The 21,575-nt window shown below is 44.6% G+C and overlaps 1 protein-coding gene across 3 annotated transcripts in view; it reads left to right on the top strand.

Moving 5' to 3' along the window:
• Positions 1 to 19,907, top strand: part of LOC141271193 (T-cell surface glycoprotein CD4-like) — a 46,050-nt gene extending 26,143 nt beyond the window's left edge. For 2 of the 3 annotated variants that reach the window (XM_073681296.1, XM_073681297.1), the window contains exons 2-10: positions 3,138 to 3,255; positions 5,822 to 5,995; positions 6,258 to 6,398; positions 12,906 to 13,139; positions 13,636 to 13,971; positions 14,085 to 14,327; positions 17,717 to 17,835; positions 18,212 to 18,285; positions 19,589 to 19,907. In XM_073681296.1, coding sequence (XP_073537397.1) covers positions 3,204 to 3,255; positions 5,822 to 5,995; positions 6,258 to 6,398; positions 12,906 to 13,139; positions 13,636 to 13,971; positions 14,085 to 14,327; positions 17,717 to 17,835; positions 18,212 to 18,285; positions 19,589 to 19,622 — 1,407 coding nt within the window. In that variant the 5' untranslated portion in view covers positions 3,138 to 3,203 and the 3' untranslated portion in view covers positions 19,623 to 19,907. The remainder of the gene's footprint in view (positions 1 to 3,137; positions 3,256 to 5,821; positions 5,996 to 6,257; positions 6,399 to 12,905; positions 13,140 to 13,635; positions 13,972 to 14,084; positions 14,328 to 17,716; positions 17,836 to 18,211; positions 18,286 to 19,588) is intronic. The other variant, XM_073681299.1, reaches the window with a different exon arrangement.
• Positions 19,908 to 21,575: the final 1,668 nt, after the last annotated feature.

Below are 21,575 nucleotides of genomic sequence, written 5' to 3'. Positions count from 1 at the left end.
TGTGCACTGAGCAACCTAGTACAACTCGCTCACTGCACACCTTTGCTTTGATCTGTCTGTATAAACAAGCATTGAAAAGTTTACCTATCGGTGGTCTGTCCATCTAAACGGACCCTTACTATTCTGCTTAGTGTAGTTTTGATAAAATCATTGTTTTATCAGCAGGAGTTTAATAGTCTTAGTTTGTTGAGTTGTTGACTAGAATCATTTTTAATACTTTTATAGGAATATTTATTTTCTTTTGAAGGTTTATTAGGGGTCAGTTATGCAAAAGTTTATTTTAATTTTTTTTTTTTTTTTTTTTTTTAAAATCTACTTTTTTTTTTGAAATTTAAAAAAGATATAGAAAATGAACAAACAAAATGTATAAAATTCAGAAGCCTCTGGTAAATCAAAGCAGATCTCTGGTGAACATCAAACCTGCCAGGAGCCCACCACATCCCCCCAGAAAAAAAAACAAAAAAAACCTCCAGCTACATGCAGATACGACTATACTGATATATCCAGGCGATGTGGTAATCTGCAATTATCTATAAATAAGAATAGTTACTAAGAAATCTGTCTACAAGAATTGAGATTGTGCAACTGTCAGAATGCGTGAACAGAGTGCAGAACATCCAATAGGAGCGATAGTAAACAGCCGTCTCCACGGATACAACAGATAGATACAAAGAACTATGTCCAAGGGGAAGTAATACTCTGCGGCGATCTATACAGGCAGAATGCAGATAGATACTAAAAACTACAGTCGCAATCAAAATTATTCAGCCAATTGGATTTATTACCAACATTTACAAACATGTTCTTCTGTTTTACAATAAAGCAATGAAACGGGAACAATGTAAATAGCTGAACACAACTAATAAAACAAGTCGTTTCTCCAAATTCACCACAAAATGCCAAAAATTCCTCAAGAAATCTGCCAAAAGCTGATGTCTGGCTGTGCATCACATTTCCAGCAGGTCATAACAGCCAGAGGGTCAACGGGTCATAACAGCCAGAGGGGCTGCAGGTCATAACAGAAAGAGAGGCAGTAGGTCATAACAGCCGAAAAGGCAGCAGGTCATAACAGCCAGAAAGGCTCTACTAAGTACTAAAGATGCTGGTAAAAAAAAAAAGTGTTGAATAATTCATCACAAAATGCCTAAAATTCCTCAAGAAATCTGCCAGAAGCTAGTGTCTGGCTGTGCATCTTGTTTGCAGCAGGTCATAACAGCCAGATGGGCAGCAGGTCATAAAAAACAGAGGGTTAGCAGGTCATAACAGCCAGAGGGTCAGTAGGTTACAACAGCCAGAGGGACAGCAGGTCAGAACAGCCATTAAGTCAGCAGGTCATAACAACCAGAGAGGCTCTACTAAGTACTAAAGATGCTGGTATAAAGGTGTTGATTAATTCATCACAAAATGTCTAAAATTCCGCAATAAATCTGCCAGAAGTTGGTGTCTTGCTGTGCATCTCGTTTGCAGCTGGTCATAACAGCCAGAGGGACAGCAGGTGATAACAGTCAGAGGGACAGCAGGTCATAACAGCCAGAAAGGCAGCAGGTCATAACAGCCAGAGAGGCTCTACTAAGTACTAAAGATGCTGGTAAAAAAGTGTTGAATAATTCATCACAAAATGCCTAAAATTCCTCAATAAATCTGCCTAGACACTAGAAGCTAGTGTCTGGCTGTGAATATTGTTTGCAGCAGGTAATAACTGCCAGAGGGGCTCTACTAAGTACTATAGATGCTAGTCAAGAAGGGTTGAATAATTCCGAGACTGCAGGAGTAATTAAAAGGCATTTTGTGCTGAATTTGGAGAAACCATTGGTTATATTAATTGTGTTCAGCTATTTACATTGTTCTGGTCTCACTGGTTTATTGCAAACAGCAAAAAGTTTGTAAATGTTCCAAATTTTCATTGACATGGTGAATAATTATGATTTCAACTGTCCAGAAGTAGTGGTACTACGCACTTATCCGCCTGCTTTCCAGTTTGTCTTTTATTCTGTTTTTTGTCACTGTGACTTGCGTATGTTCTGCGCCCCCTTCCCCCGTTTTCCTGTGGTCTCCCCGCAGCAGCAGGAAATATACAATGGTTTTCATATATGCCTCCTGGGAAATAGGATCATACTAGGTATGAGTAGGGGGGTGTGGTGCCCACAAACCACTTCAGACCCCTCTTCTCCAACTCACCCTGTTTAAATCACATCCTCTGCGTATGCAAGAAAATCAGTCATAGCGCCCTCGTCGTGCCACTGCAGACTGCGGTCAGTGTGCAGGATACATGTTCTGATTTCGTTGCAGCACGGCAATGTAACTAGACGTGATCTGTAAATACTAAACATGTCCAGGGCTCATAACATTTATCACTCTCAGCTCCTGGACTCATAACAGCTGGTGTGACGACCCTTATACCATCTCCATTACTATACAGTCTATGTGTCAGTCCTTACTGTAGCCCTGGAATTATATTCATGAACCAGGAGACTCAGAATTTCAACACTACTTTGCATCCAAATCATTCTTTTACATTGTCTTCCATTCTAACCTCTCCTTTGTACATCACCCTTTACGCTGATAGATTGTAAGCTCTTCAGGGCAGGGCCGCTGCCTTTACACTTGACATACAGATCCCGTCCTTATGTGTGTTCTGCACCTGGGTGCCGGTGTGTTACGTATTCACCTATCTTACATATTCTTTTCTCTACGTAGTGTTGATAAAATGGCCTGGAAACTGTCAACAAGTTGGTTTTCTGTTGCTGTTTATGGATCTTTCATTATATTATTTTAATCATGGCGTATGTCAATATTCATTATTTCTAATCCAAATTAATGGTGACTACATAAGGGACCAATTACATATGTGGCAGGAAAAGCGCAGTAAAAAGCCACTACATCACAAAATCGCACAAAAAAATGGCCCAAAATAAACGCATGTGACTCCTAGTCCACTTATAGCAGCATAAGGTACTAAATGAGGAAACAAATAAAAAGAACAGATCTGACAACCGCAGCTTACTGACGGTCTCCGTGCAGAAATTAAATATTTAGAATAGAAATAAAAATGAATAAAGTGCAACATAATGAAGATACAGAATGCGATAATATTACGTTTGGACTGATAAGTTTACAAAAATGTATCTTAATTGCAGCATTGAAAGCAACAGAGGTCTATGTGCAGCGATTAGGAACATTTCAAGAAACAAGACAATATCGAGATGAAGCAGAAACTGCAAAGATTCAGTCTTTACCTTCTGTTTTTTCAGACAGGTAAGTGATCACTACTAGACATTAACGGCACACGCCAGGCAAAATGGGCTAGCCCGGTGCAGGTCATGATGTTCGGAGCATGACCGATCTCTTTGATGTTTTTTTAAAGGAAATGTGTCATCCGTCATTTTACTGACTAAAACAAAATATTAATCCTTTTGTTTGAGAAAGTGTTGTGGGCGTGTTATGTGATCTGTGCTGGAAGAGGAGGTGAGCTGTGACATCACCTATTGTGAATGGTGAATCCTATTATCGATGCCAAACCAGTGGCCGAAAGAGCACAAGCAGGAACAGCAAGCAGTAGTAGAAGTTCTTGAAGTTAGCAAGGAGTTGTTGGAAACAATCCGTAGATGAATTAGAACAGTCTGGGTAAGAATGTTCAGGAGCTGGAAACTGAAACTAGGCTAATAGCTAGACACAATACTCAAGCAATGAGTGAGAGGTCCATGTGGCTTTAAAGTAGGCCCAAACAGAAAACAAGATGGATTCCATAGATTCAGAACCCACCATTTTGGTAAAGGGCAGTTGCAGAACACAACAGCAGCCTCCAGTGGTAAGGAGTGAAACTGCAGCACAACTATTAAAGTGAACCATAGCGGCCACTAGTGGTCAAACTGTAGAAGGCAACAGAAATCCTGACAGGAGGTGAGCTGTGACATCACCTATTGTGAATGATGGATCCTGTGTGATCTACTGTATATAGAGGTGTTATCAGTCATTGTACAGGAGGAGGAGGTGAGCTGTGATATCACCTATTGTGAATGGTGGCTCCTGTGTTATCTACTGCAGTATTCTCCAACTCCAGTCCTCAGGGCCCACCAACAGGTCATGTTTTCAGTATTTCCTTAGTATTGCACAGGTGATAATATATCACCTGCACAGGCAATAATTACATCACCTGTGTAATAGAAAGGAAATTCTGAAAACATGATCTGTTAGTGGACCTTGAGGACTGGAGTTGGGGAACTCTGATCTACTGTATATTGAGGTGGTATCAGTCATTATACTGGAGGAGGAGGTGAGCTATGACATCACCTATTGTGAATGCTGGATCCTGTGCTATGTACTGTATACAGAGATGTTATCAGTGATTGTACAGGAGGAGGAGGAGGTGAGCTGTGATATCACTTATTGTGCATGGTAGATCCTGTGTTATCTACTGTATATGGAGGTGTTATCAGTCATTGTACAGGAGGGGGAGGATGTGCGTTGTGACATCTCCTATTGTGAATGGTGGATCTTGTGTTATCTACTGTATATAGAGGTGTTATCAGTCATTGAATAGGAGGAGGAGGAGGTGAGCGGTGACATCACCTATTGTGAATGGTGGATCCTGTGTTATCTACTGTATATAGAGGTGTTATCAGTCATTGTACAGGGGGAGGAGGAGACGAGCTGTGGCATCACCTATTGTGAATAGTGGATCCTGTGTTATCTACTGTACATAGAGGTGTTATCAGTCATTGTACAGGAGGAGGAGGTGAGCTGTGACATCACCTATTGTGAATGGTGGATCTTGTGTTATCTACTGTATATAGAGGTGTTATCAGTCATTGTACAGGAGAAGGTGAGCTGTGACATCACCTATTGTGAATGGTGGATCTTGTGTTATCTACTGTATATAGAGGTGTTATCAGTCATTGTACAGGAGGAGGAGGAGGCGAGCTGTGACATCACCTATTGTGAATAGTGGATCCTGTGTTATCTACTGTACATAGAGGTGTTATCAGTCATTGTACAGGAGGAGGAGGTGAGCTGTGACATCACCTATTGTGAATGGTGGATCCTGTGTTATCTACTGTATATAGAGGTGTTATCAGTCATTGTACAGGAGGAGGTGAGCTGTGACATCACCTATTGTGAATGGTGGATCCTGTGTTATCTACTGTACATAGAGGTGTTATCAGTCATTGTACAGGAGGAGGAGGTGAGCTGTGACATCACCTATTGTGAATGGTGGATCCAGTGTTATCTACTGTACATAGAGGTGTTATCAGTCATTGTACAGGAGGAGGTGAGCTGTGACATCACCTATTGTGAATGGTGGATCCTGTGTTATCTACTGTACATAGAGGTGTTATCAGTCATTGTATTCTTGCCTGTGATGATAATGAGACTGCTGAGAATTGATCTATACAAAACAGGAAGTGTCAGCTCATTTTGTGCCTCAGTGGAGTGATAACTGACAGATTTCAGAATTTTGACATGGTAAATAAAAATATAACCACACAAGATTGTAAGAATTCCTAAAGATATGTTTAGTATAAAACCTTGTTTAAAACTTGGGATGATTCCCTGACTCTCCTACTTTTGCGCACCCCATGGATCAATTAGTCATTGGTTATATTATGTGCCACAAGGGATGGGTCAGTGACATCTGGTCATGGCAATTTCTGGGCACCTGTGCCGTGGCCCCTTTGACTTTGAAGTGGTAGCAACAGAAGCCTATAGTTATAGGAAAAATCTCTCTAGATGAAACTCCCCTTAAAGCTTTCACTACCTTGATCCATTCAAGGAAAACAATCCCCATGCATCATATAAGCGACCCCTCTACTATTACTTGTAGGTCTTACTATGGGCTCCAATGAGAAAATCTTAGCTGAGATTGGGAAGAAGATTTCTCTGCCTTGTGGAGACTCAACAAACGGAGAGAAACAAGAGATTCAATGGAACAAAGACGGAAGCATGTTCATGAGATACAACAGAAACAAAGTAAAAACATTCGGCAAGGCAGTTCCAGGTAAGGGGGTTTTACAGAGAGAGGCATTAGATTGCTATTATTATTATTATTATTATTATTATTATTATTAATAATAATAATATTTTAAAGCTGTCTTAAAATATTGCCTGGAACATCCCTTTAAATTATTATTACCTTTTCTCCTGAATATTATTATTGCGACAATCATATTTTACTATTATTATTTCCATTTAGTCTTCATTTTAGTTGTGATTTTTTTTTTTTAATAATTACAATGATTTGTTTGCTTATATAACTTAAGCAGGAAGTAATCGATTTGATATCCAACCTGGCATCACAAATAACTTGGAAATGACTGCCGTACAGCTGATAGACGCAGGCACATTCACATGCAAAAAATCAGGGTCAGATGTAAAAACAGTGGAACTCATTGTCTTTGAAGGTAAGTCATTTTTGTTTGTCTTTTAAAATTGACATGTCTTGGTTTACGGCTACCTTTATTTTTCTGAGATGTTTTTAGAATTTTATGTCCTTTTTAGTGAGTTGCATTTCTTGGTCATCAGTTAAAAGAGTTGTCCATTTTGGACAATTCCTTTTTATTACAGGAAAAAAATTAATGGGAGGTTATCTACTGAGCTCTCTGTGATCAGCTGTGGTCTGCTGCCCCCTCTGTGATCAGCTGTGGTCTGCTGGGCTCTCTGTGATCAGCTGTGGTCTGCTGCCCCCTCTGTGATCAGCTGTGCTCTGCTGCCCCCTCTGTGATCAGCTGTGGTCTGCTGGGCTCTCTGTGATCAGCTGTGGTCTGCTGCCCCCTCTGTGATCAGCTGTGGTCTGCTGGGCCCTCTGTGATCAGCTGTGGTCTGCTGGGCTCTCTGTGATCAGCTGTGGTCTGCTGCCCCCTCTGTGATCAGCTGTGCTCTGCTGCCCCCTCTGTGATCAGCTGTGCTCTGCTGCCCCCTCTGTTATCAGCTGTGCACTGCTGGGCTCTCTGTGATCAGCTGTGCTCTGCTGGGCTCTCTGTGATCAGCCATGCTCTGCTGCCCCCTCTGTGATCAGCTGTGGTCTGCTGGGCTCTCTGTGATCAGCCATGCTCTGCTGCCCCCTCTGTGATCAGCTGTGGTCTGCTGGGCTCGCTGTGATCAGCTGTGGTCTGCTGGGCTCTCTGCAATCAGCTGTGGTCTGCTGGGCTCTCTGCAATCAGCTGTGGTCTGCTGGACTCTCTGCAATTAGCTGTGGTCTGCTGGGCTCTCTGCAATCAGCTGTGGTCTGCTGGGCTCTCTGCAATCAGCTGTGGTCTGCTGGGCTCTCTGCAATCAGCTGTGGTCTGCTGGGCTCTCTGCAATCAGCTGTGGTCTGCTGGGCTCTCTGCAATCAGCTGTGGTCTGCTGGGCTCTCTGCGATCAGCTGTGGTCTGCTGGGCTCTCTGTGATCAGCTGTGGTCTGCTGGGCTCTCTGTGATCAGCTGTGGTCTGCTGGGCTCTCTGTGATCAGCTGTGGGCTGCTGCCCCCTCTGCGATCAGCTGTGGGCTGCTGCCCCCTCTGCGATCAGCTGTGGTCTGCTGGGCTCTCTGTGATCAGCTGTGGTCTGCTGGGCTCTCTGTGATCAGCTGTGGTCTGCTGGGCTCTCTGTGATCAGCTGTGGTCTGCTGGGCTCTCTGTGATCAACTGTGGTCTGCTGGGCTCTCTGTGATCAGCTGTGGTCTGCTGGGCTCTCTGTGATCAGCTGTGCTCTGCTGGGTTCTCTGTGATCAGCTGTGCTCTGCTGGGCTCTCTGTGATCAGCTGTGCTCTGCTGGGCTCTCTGTGATCAGCTGTGCTCTGCTGGGCTCTCTGTGATCAGCTGTGGTCTGCTGGGCTCTCTGCGATCAGCTGTGCTCTGCTGGGCTCTCTGAGATCAGCTGTGGTCTGCTGGGCTCTCTGTGATCAGCTGTGCTCTGCTGGGCTCTCTGTGGTCTGCTGGGCTCTCTGTGATCAGCTGTGCTCTGCTGGGCTCTCTTGTGATCAGCTGTGCTCCGTTGGGCTCTCTGTGATCAGCTGTGCTCTGCTGGGCTCTCTGTGATCAGCTGTGCTCTGCTGCCCCCTCTGTGATCAGCTGTGCTCTGCTGCCCCCTCTGTGATCAGCTGTGCTCTGCTGCCCCCTCTGTGATCAGCTGTGCTCTGCTGCCCCCTCTGTGATCAGCTGTGCTCTGCTGCCCCCTCTGTGATCAGCTGTGCTCTGCTGCCCCCTCTGTGATCAGCTGTGCTCTGCTGCCCCCTCTGTGATCAGCTGTGGTCTGCTGGCCTCTCTGTGATCAGCTGTGGTCTGCTGCGCCCTCTGTGATCAGCTGGGCTCTGTTGCCCCCTCTGTGATCAGCCAGGCTCTGCTGCGCCCTCTGTGATCAGCCGGGCTCTGCTGGGCTCTCTGTGATCAGCTGTGGTCTGCTGCGCCCTCTGTGATCAGCTGGGCTCTGTTGCCCCCTCTGTGATCAGCCGGGCTCTGCTGCGCCCTCTGTGATCAGCCGGGCTCTGCTGGGCTCTCTGTGATCAGCTGTGCTCTGCTGCCCCCTCTGTGATCAGCTGTGGTCTGCTGCCCCCTCTGTGATCAGCTGTGGTCTGCTGGCCTCTCTTTGATCAGCTGTGGTCTGCTGCGCCCTCTGTGATCAGCTGGGCTCTGTTGCCCCCTCTGTGATCAGCCGGGCTCTGCTGCGCCCTCTGTGATCAGCCGGGCTCAGCTGGGCTCTCTGCGATCAGCTGTGCTCTACTGCCCCCTCTGTGATCAGTTGTGCTCTGCTGGGCTCTCTGTGATCAGCTGTGCTCTGCTGGGCTCTCTGTGATCAGCCGTGCTCTGCTGGGCTCTCTGTGATCAGCCGTGCTCTGCTGGGCTCTCTGTGATCAGCTGTGCTCTGCTGCCCCCTCTGTGATCAGCTGTGGTCTGCTGGCCTCTCTGTGATCAGCTGTGGTCTGCTGGCCTCTCTGTTATCAGCCGTGCTCTGCTGGGCTCTCTGTGATCAGCTGTGCTCTGCTGGGCTCTCTGTGATCAGCTGTGCTCTGCTGGGCTCTCTGTGATCAGCTGTGCTCTGCTGGGCTCTCTGTGATCAGCTGTGCTCTGCTGGGCTCTCTGTGATCAGCCGTGCTCTGCTGGGCTCTCTGTGATCAGCTGTGCTCTGCTGGGCTCTCTGTGATCAGCTGTGCTCTGCTGCCCCCTCTGTGATCAGCTGTGGTCTGCTGGGCTCTCTGTGATCAGCTGTGGTCTGCTGCCCCCTCTGTGATCAGCTGTGGTCTGCTGCGCCCTCTGTGATCAGCTGGGCTCTGTTGCCCCCTCTGTGATCAGCCGGGCTCTGCTGCGCCCTCTGTGATCAGCCGGGCTCTGCTGGGCTCTCTGTGATCAGCTGTGGTCTGCTGCACCCTCTGTGATCAGCTGGGCTCTGTTGCCCCCTCTGTGATCAGCCAGGCTCTGCTGCCCCCTCTGTGATCAGCCGGGCTCTGCTGGGCTCTCTGATCAGCTGTGCTCTGCTGCCCCCTCTGTGATCAGCTGTGGTCTGCTGCCCCCTCTGTGATCAGCTGTGGTCTGCTGGCCTCTCTGTGATCAGCTGTGGTCTGCTGCGCCCTCTGTGATCAGCTGGGCTCTGTTGCCCCCTCTGTGATCAGCCGGGCTCTGCTGCGCCCTCTGTGATCAGCCGGGCCCTGCAGCCCCCTCTGTGATCAGTTGTGCTCTGCTGGGCTCTCTGTGATCAGCCGTGCTCTGCTGGGCTCTCTGTGATCAGCCGTGCTCTGCTGGGCTCTCTGTGCTCAGCTGTGCTCTGCTGCCCCCTCTGTGATCAGCTGTGCTCTGCTGGGCTCTCTGTGATCAGCCGTGCTCTGCTGGCCTCTCTGTGATCAGCTGTGGTCTGCTGGCCTCTCTGTGATCAGCTGTGCTCTGCCGGGCTCTCTGTGATCAGCTGTGCTCTGCTGGGCTCTCTGTGATCAGCCGTGCTCTGCTGGGCTCTCTGTGATCAGCTGTGCTCTGCTGGGCTCTCTGTGATCAGCTGTGGTCTGCTGGGCTCTCTGTGATCAGCCGGGCTCTGCTGGGCTCTCTGTGATCAGCCATGCTCTGCTGCCCCCTCTGTGATCAGCCGGGCTCTGCAGCCCCCTCTGTGATCAGCTGTGCTCTGCTGGGCCCTCTGTGATCAGCTGTGGTCTGCTGGGCTCTCTGTGATCAGCTGTGCTCTGCTGGGCTCTCTGTGATCAGCTGTGGTCTGCTGGCCTCTCTGTGATCAGCTGTGCTCTGCTGCCCTCTCTGTGATCAGCTGTGCTCTGCTGGGCTCTCTGTGATCAGCTGTGGTCTGCTGCCCCCTCTGTGATCAGCCGGGCTCTGCAGCCCCCTCTGTGATCAGCTGTGCTCTGCTGGGCCCTCTGTGATCAGCTGTGGTCTGCTGGCCTCTCTGTGATCAGCTGGGCTCTGCTGCCCTCTCTGTGATCAGCCGGGCTCTGCAGCCCCCTCTGTGATCAGCTGTGCTCTGCTGGGCTCTCTGCGATCAGCTGTGCTCTGCAGGGGAAAACTATTTTTCAACTGTTCATTTTCCCTGCAGCTACAATAGAGGGGAAGCAAAGCACTAAAATTCTGGGTCCTCCGGAGATGGATGGCCATGGTAGTCAGTATCCTCTTGCTATCTGATCGTCTAACTTATATTTATGTTAAATTAATTTTTTTTAAATTTTCTATTACTAACAATATAAAAAAATCTGAAAATTCGGACTGTTCATACTAAGCCTAATATTAAACTCCTACTTTCTGCTGTGTACAGATTAATTCTCAGTAGTCTCAATATCATCACATACTGTATATCATTACAATGACTGATAACACCTCTATATACAGTAGAAAGCACAGGATCCACCATTCAAAATAGGTGATGTCACAGCTCACCTCCACCTCCTCCTGTACAATGACTGATAACACCTCTATATATAGTAGATACAGTGGGTACGGAAAGTATTCAGACCTCTTTAAAAAAAATTCACTCTTTGTTTCAGCCATTTGGTAAATTCTAAAAGTTCATTTTTTACCCATTAAAGTACACTCTGCACCCCATCTTGACTGAAAAAAAGAGGACCCTTTGCTCAGACACTCATATTTAAGTCACATGCTGTACATTGCCTTGTGATCCTCCTTGAGATGGTTCTACTCCTTCATTGGAGCCCAGCTGTGTTTAATTAAACTAATAGGACTTCATTTGGAAAGGCACACACCTGTCTATACAAGACCTCACAGCTCACAGTGCATGTCAGACCAAATGAGAATCATGAGCTCAAAGGAACTGCCCAAGGAGCTCAGAGACAGAATTGTGGCAAGGCACATATCTGGCCAAGGTTACAAATGCATTTCTGCATTACTCAAGGTTCCTAAGAGCATAGTGGCCTCCATAATCCTTAAATAGAAGAAGTTTGGGACCACTAGAAGTCTTCCTAGATCTGGCCGCCCCGCCAAACTGAGCAATCGTGGGAGAAGAGCCTTGGTGAGAGAGGTAAAGAAGAACCCCAAGATCACAGTGGCTGAGCTCCAGAGATGCAGTAGGGAGATGGGAGAAAGTTCCAAAAAGTCAACTATCACTGCAGCCCTCCACCAGTCGGGCCTTTATGGCAGAGTGGCCCGACGGAAGCCTCTCCTCAGTGCAAAACATATGAAAGCCCGCATAGTGTTTGCTCAAATACACATGAAGGACTCCCAGACTATGAGAAATAAGATTCTCTGGTCTGATGAGACGAAGATAGAACTTTTTGGTGATAATTCTAAGCAGTATGTGTGGAGAAAACCAGTCACTGCTCATCACCTGCCCAATACAATCCCAACAGTGAAACATGGTGGTGGCAGCATCATGCTATGGGGGTGTTTTTCAGCTGCAGGGACAGGACGACTAGTTGCAATTGAAGGAAACATGAATGCGGCCAAGTACAGAGATATCCTGGATGAAAACCTCTTCCAGAGTGCTCTGGACCTCAGACTTGGCCGAAGGTTCACCTTCCAACATGACAATGACCCTAAGGACACAGCTAAAATAACAAAGGAGTGGCTTCAGAACAACTCTGTGACCATTCTTGACTGGCCCAGCCAGAGCCCTGACCTAAACCCAATTGAGCATCTCTGGAGAGACCTGAAAATGGCTGTCCACCAACGTTCACCATCCAACCTGACGGAACTGGAGAGGATCTGCAAGGAAGAATGGCAGAGGATCCCCAAATCCAGGGGTGAAAAACTTGTTGCATCATTCCCAAGAAGACTCATGGCTGTACTAGCTCAAAAGGGGCTTCTACTCAATACTGAGCAAAGGGTCTGAATACTTATGACCATGTGATATTTCAGTTTTTCTTTTTTAATAAATTTGCAAAAATTTCTACATTGCTGTTTTTTTTCAGTCAAGATGGGGTGCAGAGTGTACTTTAATGAGAAAAAAAATAAACGTTTTAGAATTTACCAAATGGCTGCAATGAAACAAAGAGTGAAAAATGTAAAGGGGTCTGAATACTTTCCATACCCTTTGTAACACAGGATCCACCATTCACAATAAGTGATGTCACAGCTCACCTCCTCCTCCTGTACAATGACTGATAACACCTCTATGTACAGTAGATAACACAGGATCCACTATTCACAATAAGTGATGTCACAGCTCACCTCCTCCTCCTGTACAATGACTGATAACACCTCTATGTACAGTAGATAACACATGATCCACTATTCACAATAAGTGATGTCACAGCTTACCTCTTCCAATGCTCTTCACTTGACCTTTGCCCAGATCGCAGCATGCTTAGAACATACTTCTATGGAAGTATTTTACAGGAGAGTCTATTGCAGGTCGTCTCTTCTGAAAAGCACAGGAATTCTGAGTCTAGTATTAGGCTTACCGGTCAGGGTGAAAATAGCAAGCTTTTCTTTCTATAGATGTGATATGATCTTTATCCTCAAAATTAACAATTGTTTTTTTTCATAGTCTTAGTAGAACCTTCCAATATCCTCCTGATGTCCGAAAACCTGAAACTAAGCGTCAAGTCCTCCCCTGTAATGAATTTTGATGTATCTTGGTTAAAAAACGACATAAAGATTACAGATGGGCCGAATGTGGAGCTGAAGAACATAACAATAGAACAAAGTGGGGATTACACCTGCTGTATAAAGATGAACGATGGGGCTGAAACATGTTTTTCTAAAACTATTCGAGTGAAAGGTAATCCCAGATTTGTTCTTTTTTACAGTTTCTATAATGGTCATAAATATTAGATAACATTGAGCAGAGACTGTGGGTTTTACCCTAACCTAAGGCGGCAAACTTATCTGTTCTGGGTGACATATACTCTACTAATGGTAACAGTGGGGCAAGGGTGAGGAATTTGTAATTCTTTGTAGCTCTCAAGGGTAAAAGGAATTGAATTAGTGTGTATAATAATAATAATAATACTGACCAATTAAAGTGAACCTGTCCTGGTAAGCAACTTGTCCTAACTATGGGCATCATGGTGTATGTTTGGCAAAATGTGAGCTACAATGAGTAACCACAACTTAGTTACAGTGTGTACAATTCTAAAACAGACCTTTATCTCCAGAGGTCCAGGAATCAGTTCTGTCATATCCCCCATGCTTTACACTGCAGCTGTACTTATTCTATCTATCAGAATTGATGACCTATATCAGATTGGTAATCTTCGCATTTATTTCGTTTGCAGGTATAATACCATCTCCGGCCATTGTGTACATGTCCGGGAAGAAGCCCATAACCCTCCCCTTCATTTTTAATTTCAAAGTTCGGGATTCTCCTCTGCAGGACGAGGTCAGAGCTATCGAAGGAAACATCAAGTATTTATCGAGCACTGTTCAGACACTCACAGTCACCTCAGGGGCCGCCTGCTGGCCTCAAAAATGCCAAACGAAGTCTGACCCCGAGGATCTGAGCGCGTCCATCCGCAGTCCTCAGAGCGGCCTCTATCAAATGGAGATTGTGCTAAAGATTGGCGAAAGGGAGAAGAAGCTGCAACGAGAAGTGTGTGTGGCCAACCTCACCGGTACGGCCGATAGGGCTGGGGGGGGGTCATTTCAGCTGAGACTTGTAGTTCTCGATCAGATTCAGATCCAGAGGCTTTCATTTGTGAGTTTATACTATATTTTCATTTTCCAGTGTCCACGTCCCACAATATCATGGTTAGCGAGTCGAACATCACTCTCCTGTGTAGCATCAACTGCATCGAAAAAGATGGCAGGCTTTGCTGGCGGCATGAAAACAAGAGCTACGAGATCTGTGGACCACCCGGGAAGGGAAAACTGGCCAAAGAAATTACTGTAGCACCAGAGACGACTGGAAACTGGACCTGCGGTGTGCTCATTGGGGAGAAAAGGCTCGCCAGCATCAACCTGACACTGGGTATGTGAACTGACAAACCGTCTCTAACCCCAATACATCAATAAGTGCCTAGTTCCTGAGCCCCAATAAAAAGCTCTGTACCACGGCGGCCCCCCACCTACAAGGTACCACTTATAGCACTGGGGTCGTATGGGGCAGAAGGGTCTTTGCAGGAATCCGGGCTAGGGAAGGACTTCTGATTCCTCTTTCCCATATGGCTTCACTTGTATATAGTTTCCTTCTTACTGTCCAGCAGTCTGTAGTTCCCTTTTTCCTGCCTGCAGGCTACAGGTCCATCCCCCAAAAATCTACAGCGAATGATAGACAGGTAGAAAAGATTTAGTTCAGCTTCTCTCTTTTTCTGAGACAGCATGCTGCAAGATGGGAAGGGGATGCAGCTGCAGCTTCTCTCGTGCTGTCTGAGACTGCGTGATATGAGAGGGGAAGGGGATGCAGCTGCAGCTTCTCTCGTGCTGTCTGAGACTGCGTGATATGAGAGGGGAAGGGGATGCAGCTGCAGTAGTTTCTCTCATGCTGTCTGAGACTGCATGATATGAGAGGGGAAGGGGATGCAGCTGCAGCTTCTCTCGTGCTGTCTGAGACTGCGTGATATGAGAGGGGAAGGGTTTGCAGCTGCAGTAGTTTCTCTCATGCTGTCTGAGACTGCATGATATGAGAGGGGAGGGGGATGCAGCTGCAGTTTCTCTCATGCTGTCTGAGACTGCATGATATGAGAGGGGAGGGGGATGCAGCTGCTGTTTCTCTCATGCTGTCTGAAACAGCATGCTATGAGAGGGGAATGGGATGAAGCTGCAGTTTCTCTTTTTGCCTGGGACAGCATGCTGTTAGAGAGAAGTGGGTGCAGTTGCAGTTTCTCTCTCCCGCTTAGACTACATGCTGTGGGAGGAGAGGAGGAGCTGAAGAGGAGATTGATTGGCTCAGAGCACACAGCACACCAAGAAAAGCCCACCTATTCAAAATTGAATGGGCCCCCTGAAAACCCAAATCTTTGGCTAAGCAACTAATTGAATCTAATGTTTATAACATATAATATAATTTTTGTAACGATGGTAACATCTCACATCAAAAAACCCATAAAAAATAACCTTTACTAGATATTAAAATATTGCCTTAAGGCACACAAACAAATACTGTATAACATAGAAATTGACATAAAATTTGTGAAAAGATGATCAAATCCTGTTAGCTCAGGTGGATATATAGAAAGACATCAAGCTATAGGCTATAACGTCTAACAAGACGACATGTAGTCCAGAGAGACCCAACCATTCAGAGTCTCTCACAAAAGTCTATTGTTATATAACAGTCATAGATCATAATAGCAAGATTAGCCACTAAGAGTACCGCTAGAATATATTACTCATTTATTTTGATTCAAAAAAGATCCCCAGTGGAGGCGACATCAGTACAATAGAAGATGATTCCTGAATCCTCTAATTCATTTCAGTATATCTCCTGTTAATGTGAATATGCTTAATAACTAGCTGCAGTTAGCAGTATAATCACCAGGTGATAGTAGTACTCCAAAATTACAAACTAATATATAGATAAATAACTTCCCTAAGCTGGGATATAACAGCAGGTTCCCTTACAAACAAAAAATAAAAAAGGTTCATATAGTATGAAGTATGCACAAATGAAGCAATACCTCCCACTACAGTTGTAGATATTTCAGATAAAGTACATATAGAGTTAGAGTTAAAGTGCATAAATAGTTACTCATCTTAATATGCAGGGACACTGCCTTCCCAGTATAGTTCAGGGGTTCCACATTCCTCGATGCGTTTCCCCGTGTAAATCAAGGTTCATCAGGAGAAAAAATGGGATGATAACGTAATAAGGTATCCTGCTGATGGTTTGCAGTCTGGGACGGGACGGGAAACGCGTCGAGGAATGTGGAACCCCTATACTATACTGGGAAGGCAGTGTGCCTGGAATAGGCTTTTGTGAGAGACTCTGAATGGTTGGGTATCTCTGGACTACATGTCGTCTTGTTAGACGTTATAGCCTATAGCTTGATGTCTTTCTATATATCCGTCTGAGCTAACAGCATTTGATCATCTTTTCACAAATTTTATGTCTATTTCTTTGTTATACAGTATTTGTTTGTGTGCCTTAAGGCAATATTTTAATGATATCTAGTAAAGGTTATTTTTTATGGGTTTTTTGATGTGAGATTTAATTATATACCCATGAGGTTATCCTATTTCTGTAATTTGAAATGATGGTAACATGCCAACTCTTCTGGAGAAAGAGAAGACGTCTTGGTCTTCTGGAGCCAATGTCATGCCCTAAATATTCACCTGTTCTCCTTCCTGGAGCCGCTTCACTCTTGGACGCTGCCATAGACAAACACTTGACGTGGCACCTGGGAGTGAAGAGGAGCAGGAACGAGTGTCAGCAGACTTTGGGTTCTCTACTAATTTAGGCCATCTTGGGACAGCATTTATGGGGTCTGTATTTGTATCTAGTGGTTTAGTTTCAGTATTGATTTGTCGATAGGTAATTTTGCTGACGGTTGGGGCATAATGTATAAAAATAAATAAATTGTGCATCAATTCTCTAAAAATCTGCCTCATGTCATTTCCCCAAAATTTGACGATTATATATTTTTTTAAAAAGTCAAGCTGGTCAGCAACAACCTTTATGTTCTTCTCTACCAAAGACCCCACTGGAAAGTCTACGCTCTACCACACAATGACTACAAACCCAACCGAAAAGACTTTAACCCAAATAACTACAGACCCATAATGGCCTGGCTGGGACTAGTGGTGTTGCCCAGCCAGGGAGTCTGTGTGTTCTTGCAGAGTAATGAATCTTTGGTTACAGCCACATCTTCTTTATACTCTCAGCAGATTGCAGGGCGTTGCCAGTTATATATATCTTGACTTTCCTGTGATACCCTGATACCTCATATACAGTATCTTACTTGATAACCATCGTTGACCCGGTCCTGACTTAACCCTCTGCTTGCTTGTGCATTCTGCCTCAGTCTCTGTTATCCTATTTACGGTATCTCCTGACCTTATCTCTGGCCTCTGACTTTGTCCCGAATCTGCCCTCTCTGGATTTGACCCTGCTTGCTGACTCTCCTTTGCCAGCTCGCTCCACTGGCCAGCAGCCACTCTGTGGATGTAACCCAGGGGATCCTGTTGTATATCCAGAAACCTGTATAAGTATCCAGAGGTAATTACAGGTTTCCTTTGAGATCTGCTAGGCGGAGTTGCATGGTTGGAGGAAAGTTCGTCCGTAGAAGTCCTATTAAGAGTTTCCAGGATTTCACCTAGTTACCCTTACACATTGTGTGCAAAATACACCAGTCATTAATATGGACCTGTTTAAGAGACCCTTTAAAAAGACAATAAATATCTGTTATCCTCTCTCATCAGAGTTGCCACAAGGTTTCCTGTCGAGCCCCCTCTTCTGGGTGACCGTTGTGGTCGGAGTGATTGTGTTTCTCCTAATTGTGATCATCCTGACAATTATGATCGCCCGGCATCGTAGAGTGGTAAGTAATTAATGATCCTGTTACAAAATGTTTCCTGTAAAATAGGGGGAGACATTACCCATCGGACATGGATGTCGGGGAAGACTGCAGACATGCACAGCGGGACAGTAATGGAGTTGTCCAGAGCCGCTCTATCTTCAGAACAACATATAAAGACCCAAATGAGGCTGATAAAGAAGCAGATTTGTTTGTTACTCCAATAATAACTTCTGCTGTGAGATGATGAACTTCACAAAACTGAGCCATTTTAGATTCATGACCTTAAAGGCAAAACTCCTAGTAGCACAAGGAATACTCATTAAGTATTGGCATTAAGGAGCAGAGTGTATTTGTTGTACATCATTAATTGTCGGTTTCAACCTTCTATTTAATTCAGAGACGAGCAAGATACAGGGCATGGATACTTGAAAATTTGCACCACGACAGAAGATGTGAATGTAATTATAAAGGGTAAGTGTCATCTCTAATCTTGTACATTGTATCGCCCCCTACATACAAGAATATAATCACTATAATACTGCCCCTATGTACAAGAATATAACTACTATAATACTGCTACTATATACAAGAATATAATCACTATAATACTGCCCCTATGTACAAGAATATAACTACTATAATACTGCTCCTATGTACAAGAATATAGCTACTATAATACTGCTCCTATGTACAAGAATATAACTACTATAATACTGCTCCTATGTACAAGAATATAACTACTATAATACTGCCCCTATGCACAAGAATATAACTATTATAATACTGCCCCCTACATACAAGAATATAATCACTATAATACTGCCCCTATGTACAAGAATATAACTACTATAATACTGCTACTATATACAAGAATATAATCACTATAATACTGCCCCCTATGTACAAGAATATAACTACTATAATACTGCTCCTATATACAAGAATATAGCTACTATAATACTGCCCCCTATGTACAAGAATATAACTATTATAATACTGCTCCTATATACAAGAATATAGCTACTATAATACTGCCCCCTATGTACAAGAATATAACTATTATAATACTGCTCCTATGTACAAGAATATAACTACTATAATACTGCCCCCTATGTACAAGAATATAACTACTATAATACTGCTCCTATGTACAAGAATATAACTATTATAATACTGCCCCTATGTACAAGAATATACCTACTATAATACTGCCCCTATGTACAAGAATATAACTACTATAATACTGCTCCTATATACAAGAATATAATCACTATAATACTGCCCCCTATGTACAAGAATATAACTACTATAATACTGCTCCTATATACAAGAATATAGCTACTATAATACTGCCCCCTATGTACAAGAATATAACTATTATAATACTGCTCCTATGTACAAGAATATAACTACTATAATACTGCCCCCTATGTACAAGAATATAACTACTATAATACTGCTCCTATGTACAAGAATATAACTATTATAATACTGCCCCTATGTACAAGAATATACCTACTATAATACTGCCCCTATGTACAAGAATATAACTACTATAATACTGCTCCTATATACAAGAATATAACTACTATAATACTGCTCCTATGTATAAGAATATAACTACTATAATACTGCCCCCTATGTACAAGAATATAACTCCTATAATACTGCTCCTATGTACAAGAATATAACTACTATAATACTGCCCCCTATGTACTAGTCTGCTTTGTATATCTATATTATATTATGTGATGGTTACATTTTCTGTTTTCAGGTTTGCACCACAGCGGCTAAGACAGAACATATGATTAGTCCTGCAGGATATTACACTATTATGGACGCCTGCTGTACATTGCTGGACTTTCTATTCACTAGCTGACTTTTTTGTTGGATGCATAGAGAGATTGCACAAGTTTGGTTAGCTAAACTTGTCTACTATTGCTGTATGTGAATCCTGCTCCCCGCTCTCTCACGTTCCTCATTCTCCTGTGTATAGTGATGTTATTTTTAATGACTTATATGTAAATACATAAATCTTAATTTCTGACTCAGTCATCACTTTCTTTGTCATAGTAAATAAGTGTTGTATATTAGTCTCAGTCTATGGTTCCTTGGGCCCACCAGAAGAGATAATTCAGAGGGTCCCTTCATCTCTACAGAACATGTGATGTCCACTGATTACATCGTAATGTCGTTATCATTGTATACAGGACGGATGTCACGCAAGGTGTGGGAAAGACTTAGTGCAACACAAAGGGAAGAGGGAAAGGGAGCCCAGACTCTAGGGAAAGGGGGGGGGGGGAGTGGAGAGCCCCTAGGTTGATCTAGCCTCACCCTGTCTCCCCTAAAGTCCCTGTATTGGCTCTTCACCAATCGCCGCGCGCGTACCTCTCCCTGTTTTTCCTTGGTGTTTGGCTCAGGCTAGGGAAGGGGGAGGAGATGAGCACTAGTCTATCATCACTAAATTCTATAGACAACATGGAAGGACAAACAGGGAGAAATTGCCTAGCTTTAGACGACTCCAAACAAATGCGCACACGCCCTTAAGCTCCAGAAAGGACAAAGTACTGCTCTTTCTAAAGCCTTCACCAGTAGTAATGAATATCACCGACACCTCCCTCTAGAACACACCAGGTATTTATACACTCAGGCTAGGGAGTTAATTAGCCAGAGGAAGGTAGCCGCTGGGTCCTAGAGACAGCCTCTAAGAAGATGTCTGTAATGCCAAACGTAGAGATCTCCTGCAACCAACTGCAGGGCGACTGTCCGTCACTTATGACACACCCCCTCTTCCTCTACGAGTGGCATCTGGACACTCAGGACTGGGTTTCTCAGGAGATGAGGTGTGGAATGAGCGAACCAATCTGGGAGCGTTCACCTCTGACGCTGAAACCCACATCCTCTCCTCTGGACAATAGCCTTTCCAGTGCACCAAGTATTGTAAAGAATGACATTGGAGACGAGAATCTACAATCCTTGAAATCTGAAACTCCAGATTTCCATCAACCATTACTGGGGGCGGTGGTAGAGGTGAGGGCTCAAGAGGTTCCACATACTTATTGAGTATGGAACTGTGGAACACGTTGTGGACCTTACGGGCCTGAGGAAGTTCAAAACGAAACGCTGCTGGGTTAATGAGGGCGGTTATTTTATGGGGACCAATAAACCTAGGTCCTAGTTTCCAAGAAGGAACTTTTAATCTTACCTCTGCACCTCCTGAACAGCGAAAACACTTTATATTCCTGGTAAACAACTACACAAAGTCATTCACATTCAGGTCCGGACCAGGCAAGCATTTTCTGTCAGCCATATGTTTATACCTGTCTCCCATGATGTTTAAATTACTCAGAACACCCTGCCATACCGAGGAGAGCGACAAAGCACTAAAGGTACCAAACTGTGGGTGATAACCGTATGTACCGAAGAATGGTGACCTGCCAGTGGATTCTTGACGATGATTATTAAGGGCAAATTCTGCCAGCGGTAAGTAGGATGCCCAATCCTCCTGATTTTCGGAGACAAAACACCTGAGGTAGGTCTCCAAATTCTGATTGACACGCTCGGTCTGTCCATTCGACTGAGGGTGGAAGGCAGAGGAAAAGGACAGCTGCACCCCCAGTCGAGAACAGAATGCCTTCCAGAACTTGGAAACAAACTGGGTCCCCCGATCTGACACCATATCGAAGGGAACCCTGTGAAGCTTCACGATCTCATTTTTGAACACCTGATCAAGTGTCTTGGCATTTGGAAGTGCAGGCAAT

This window comes from Phyllobates terribilis, unplaced genomic scaffold (genome assembly GCF_046119375.1).
Source record: "Phyllobates terribilis strain yellow unplaced genomic scaffold, ASM4611937v1 Scaffold_5__5_contigs__length_657084704, whole genome shotgun sequence".
In the NCBI taxonomy this organism is placed as follows: Eukaryota; Metazoa; Chordata; class Amphibia; order Anura; family Dendrobatidae; genus Phyllobates; species Phyllobates terribilis.
The sequence above is the reverse complement of the archived record's forward strand: the minus strand, read 5'-3'. Positions and strand labels throughout refer to the sequence as shown.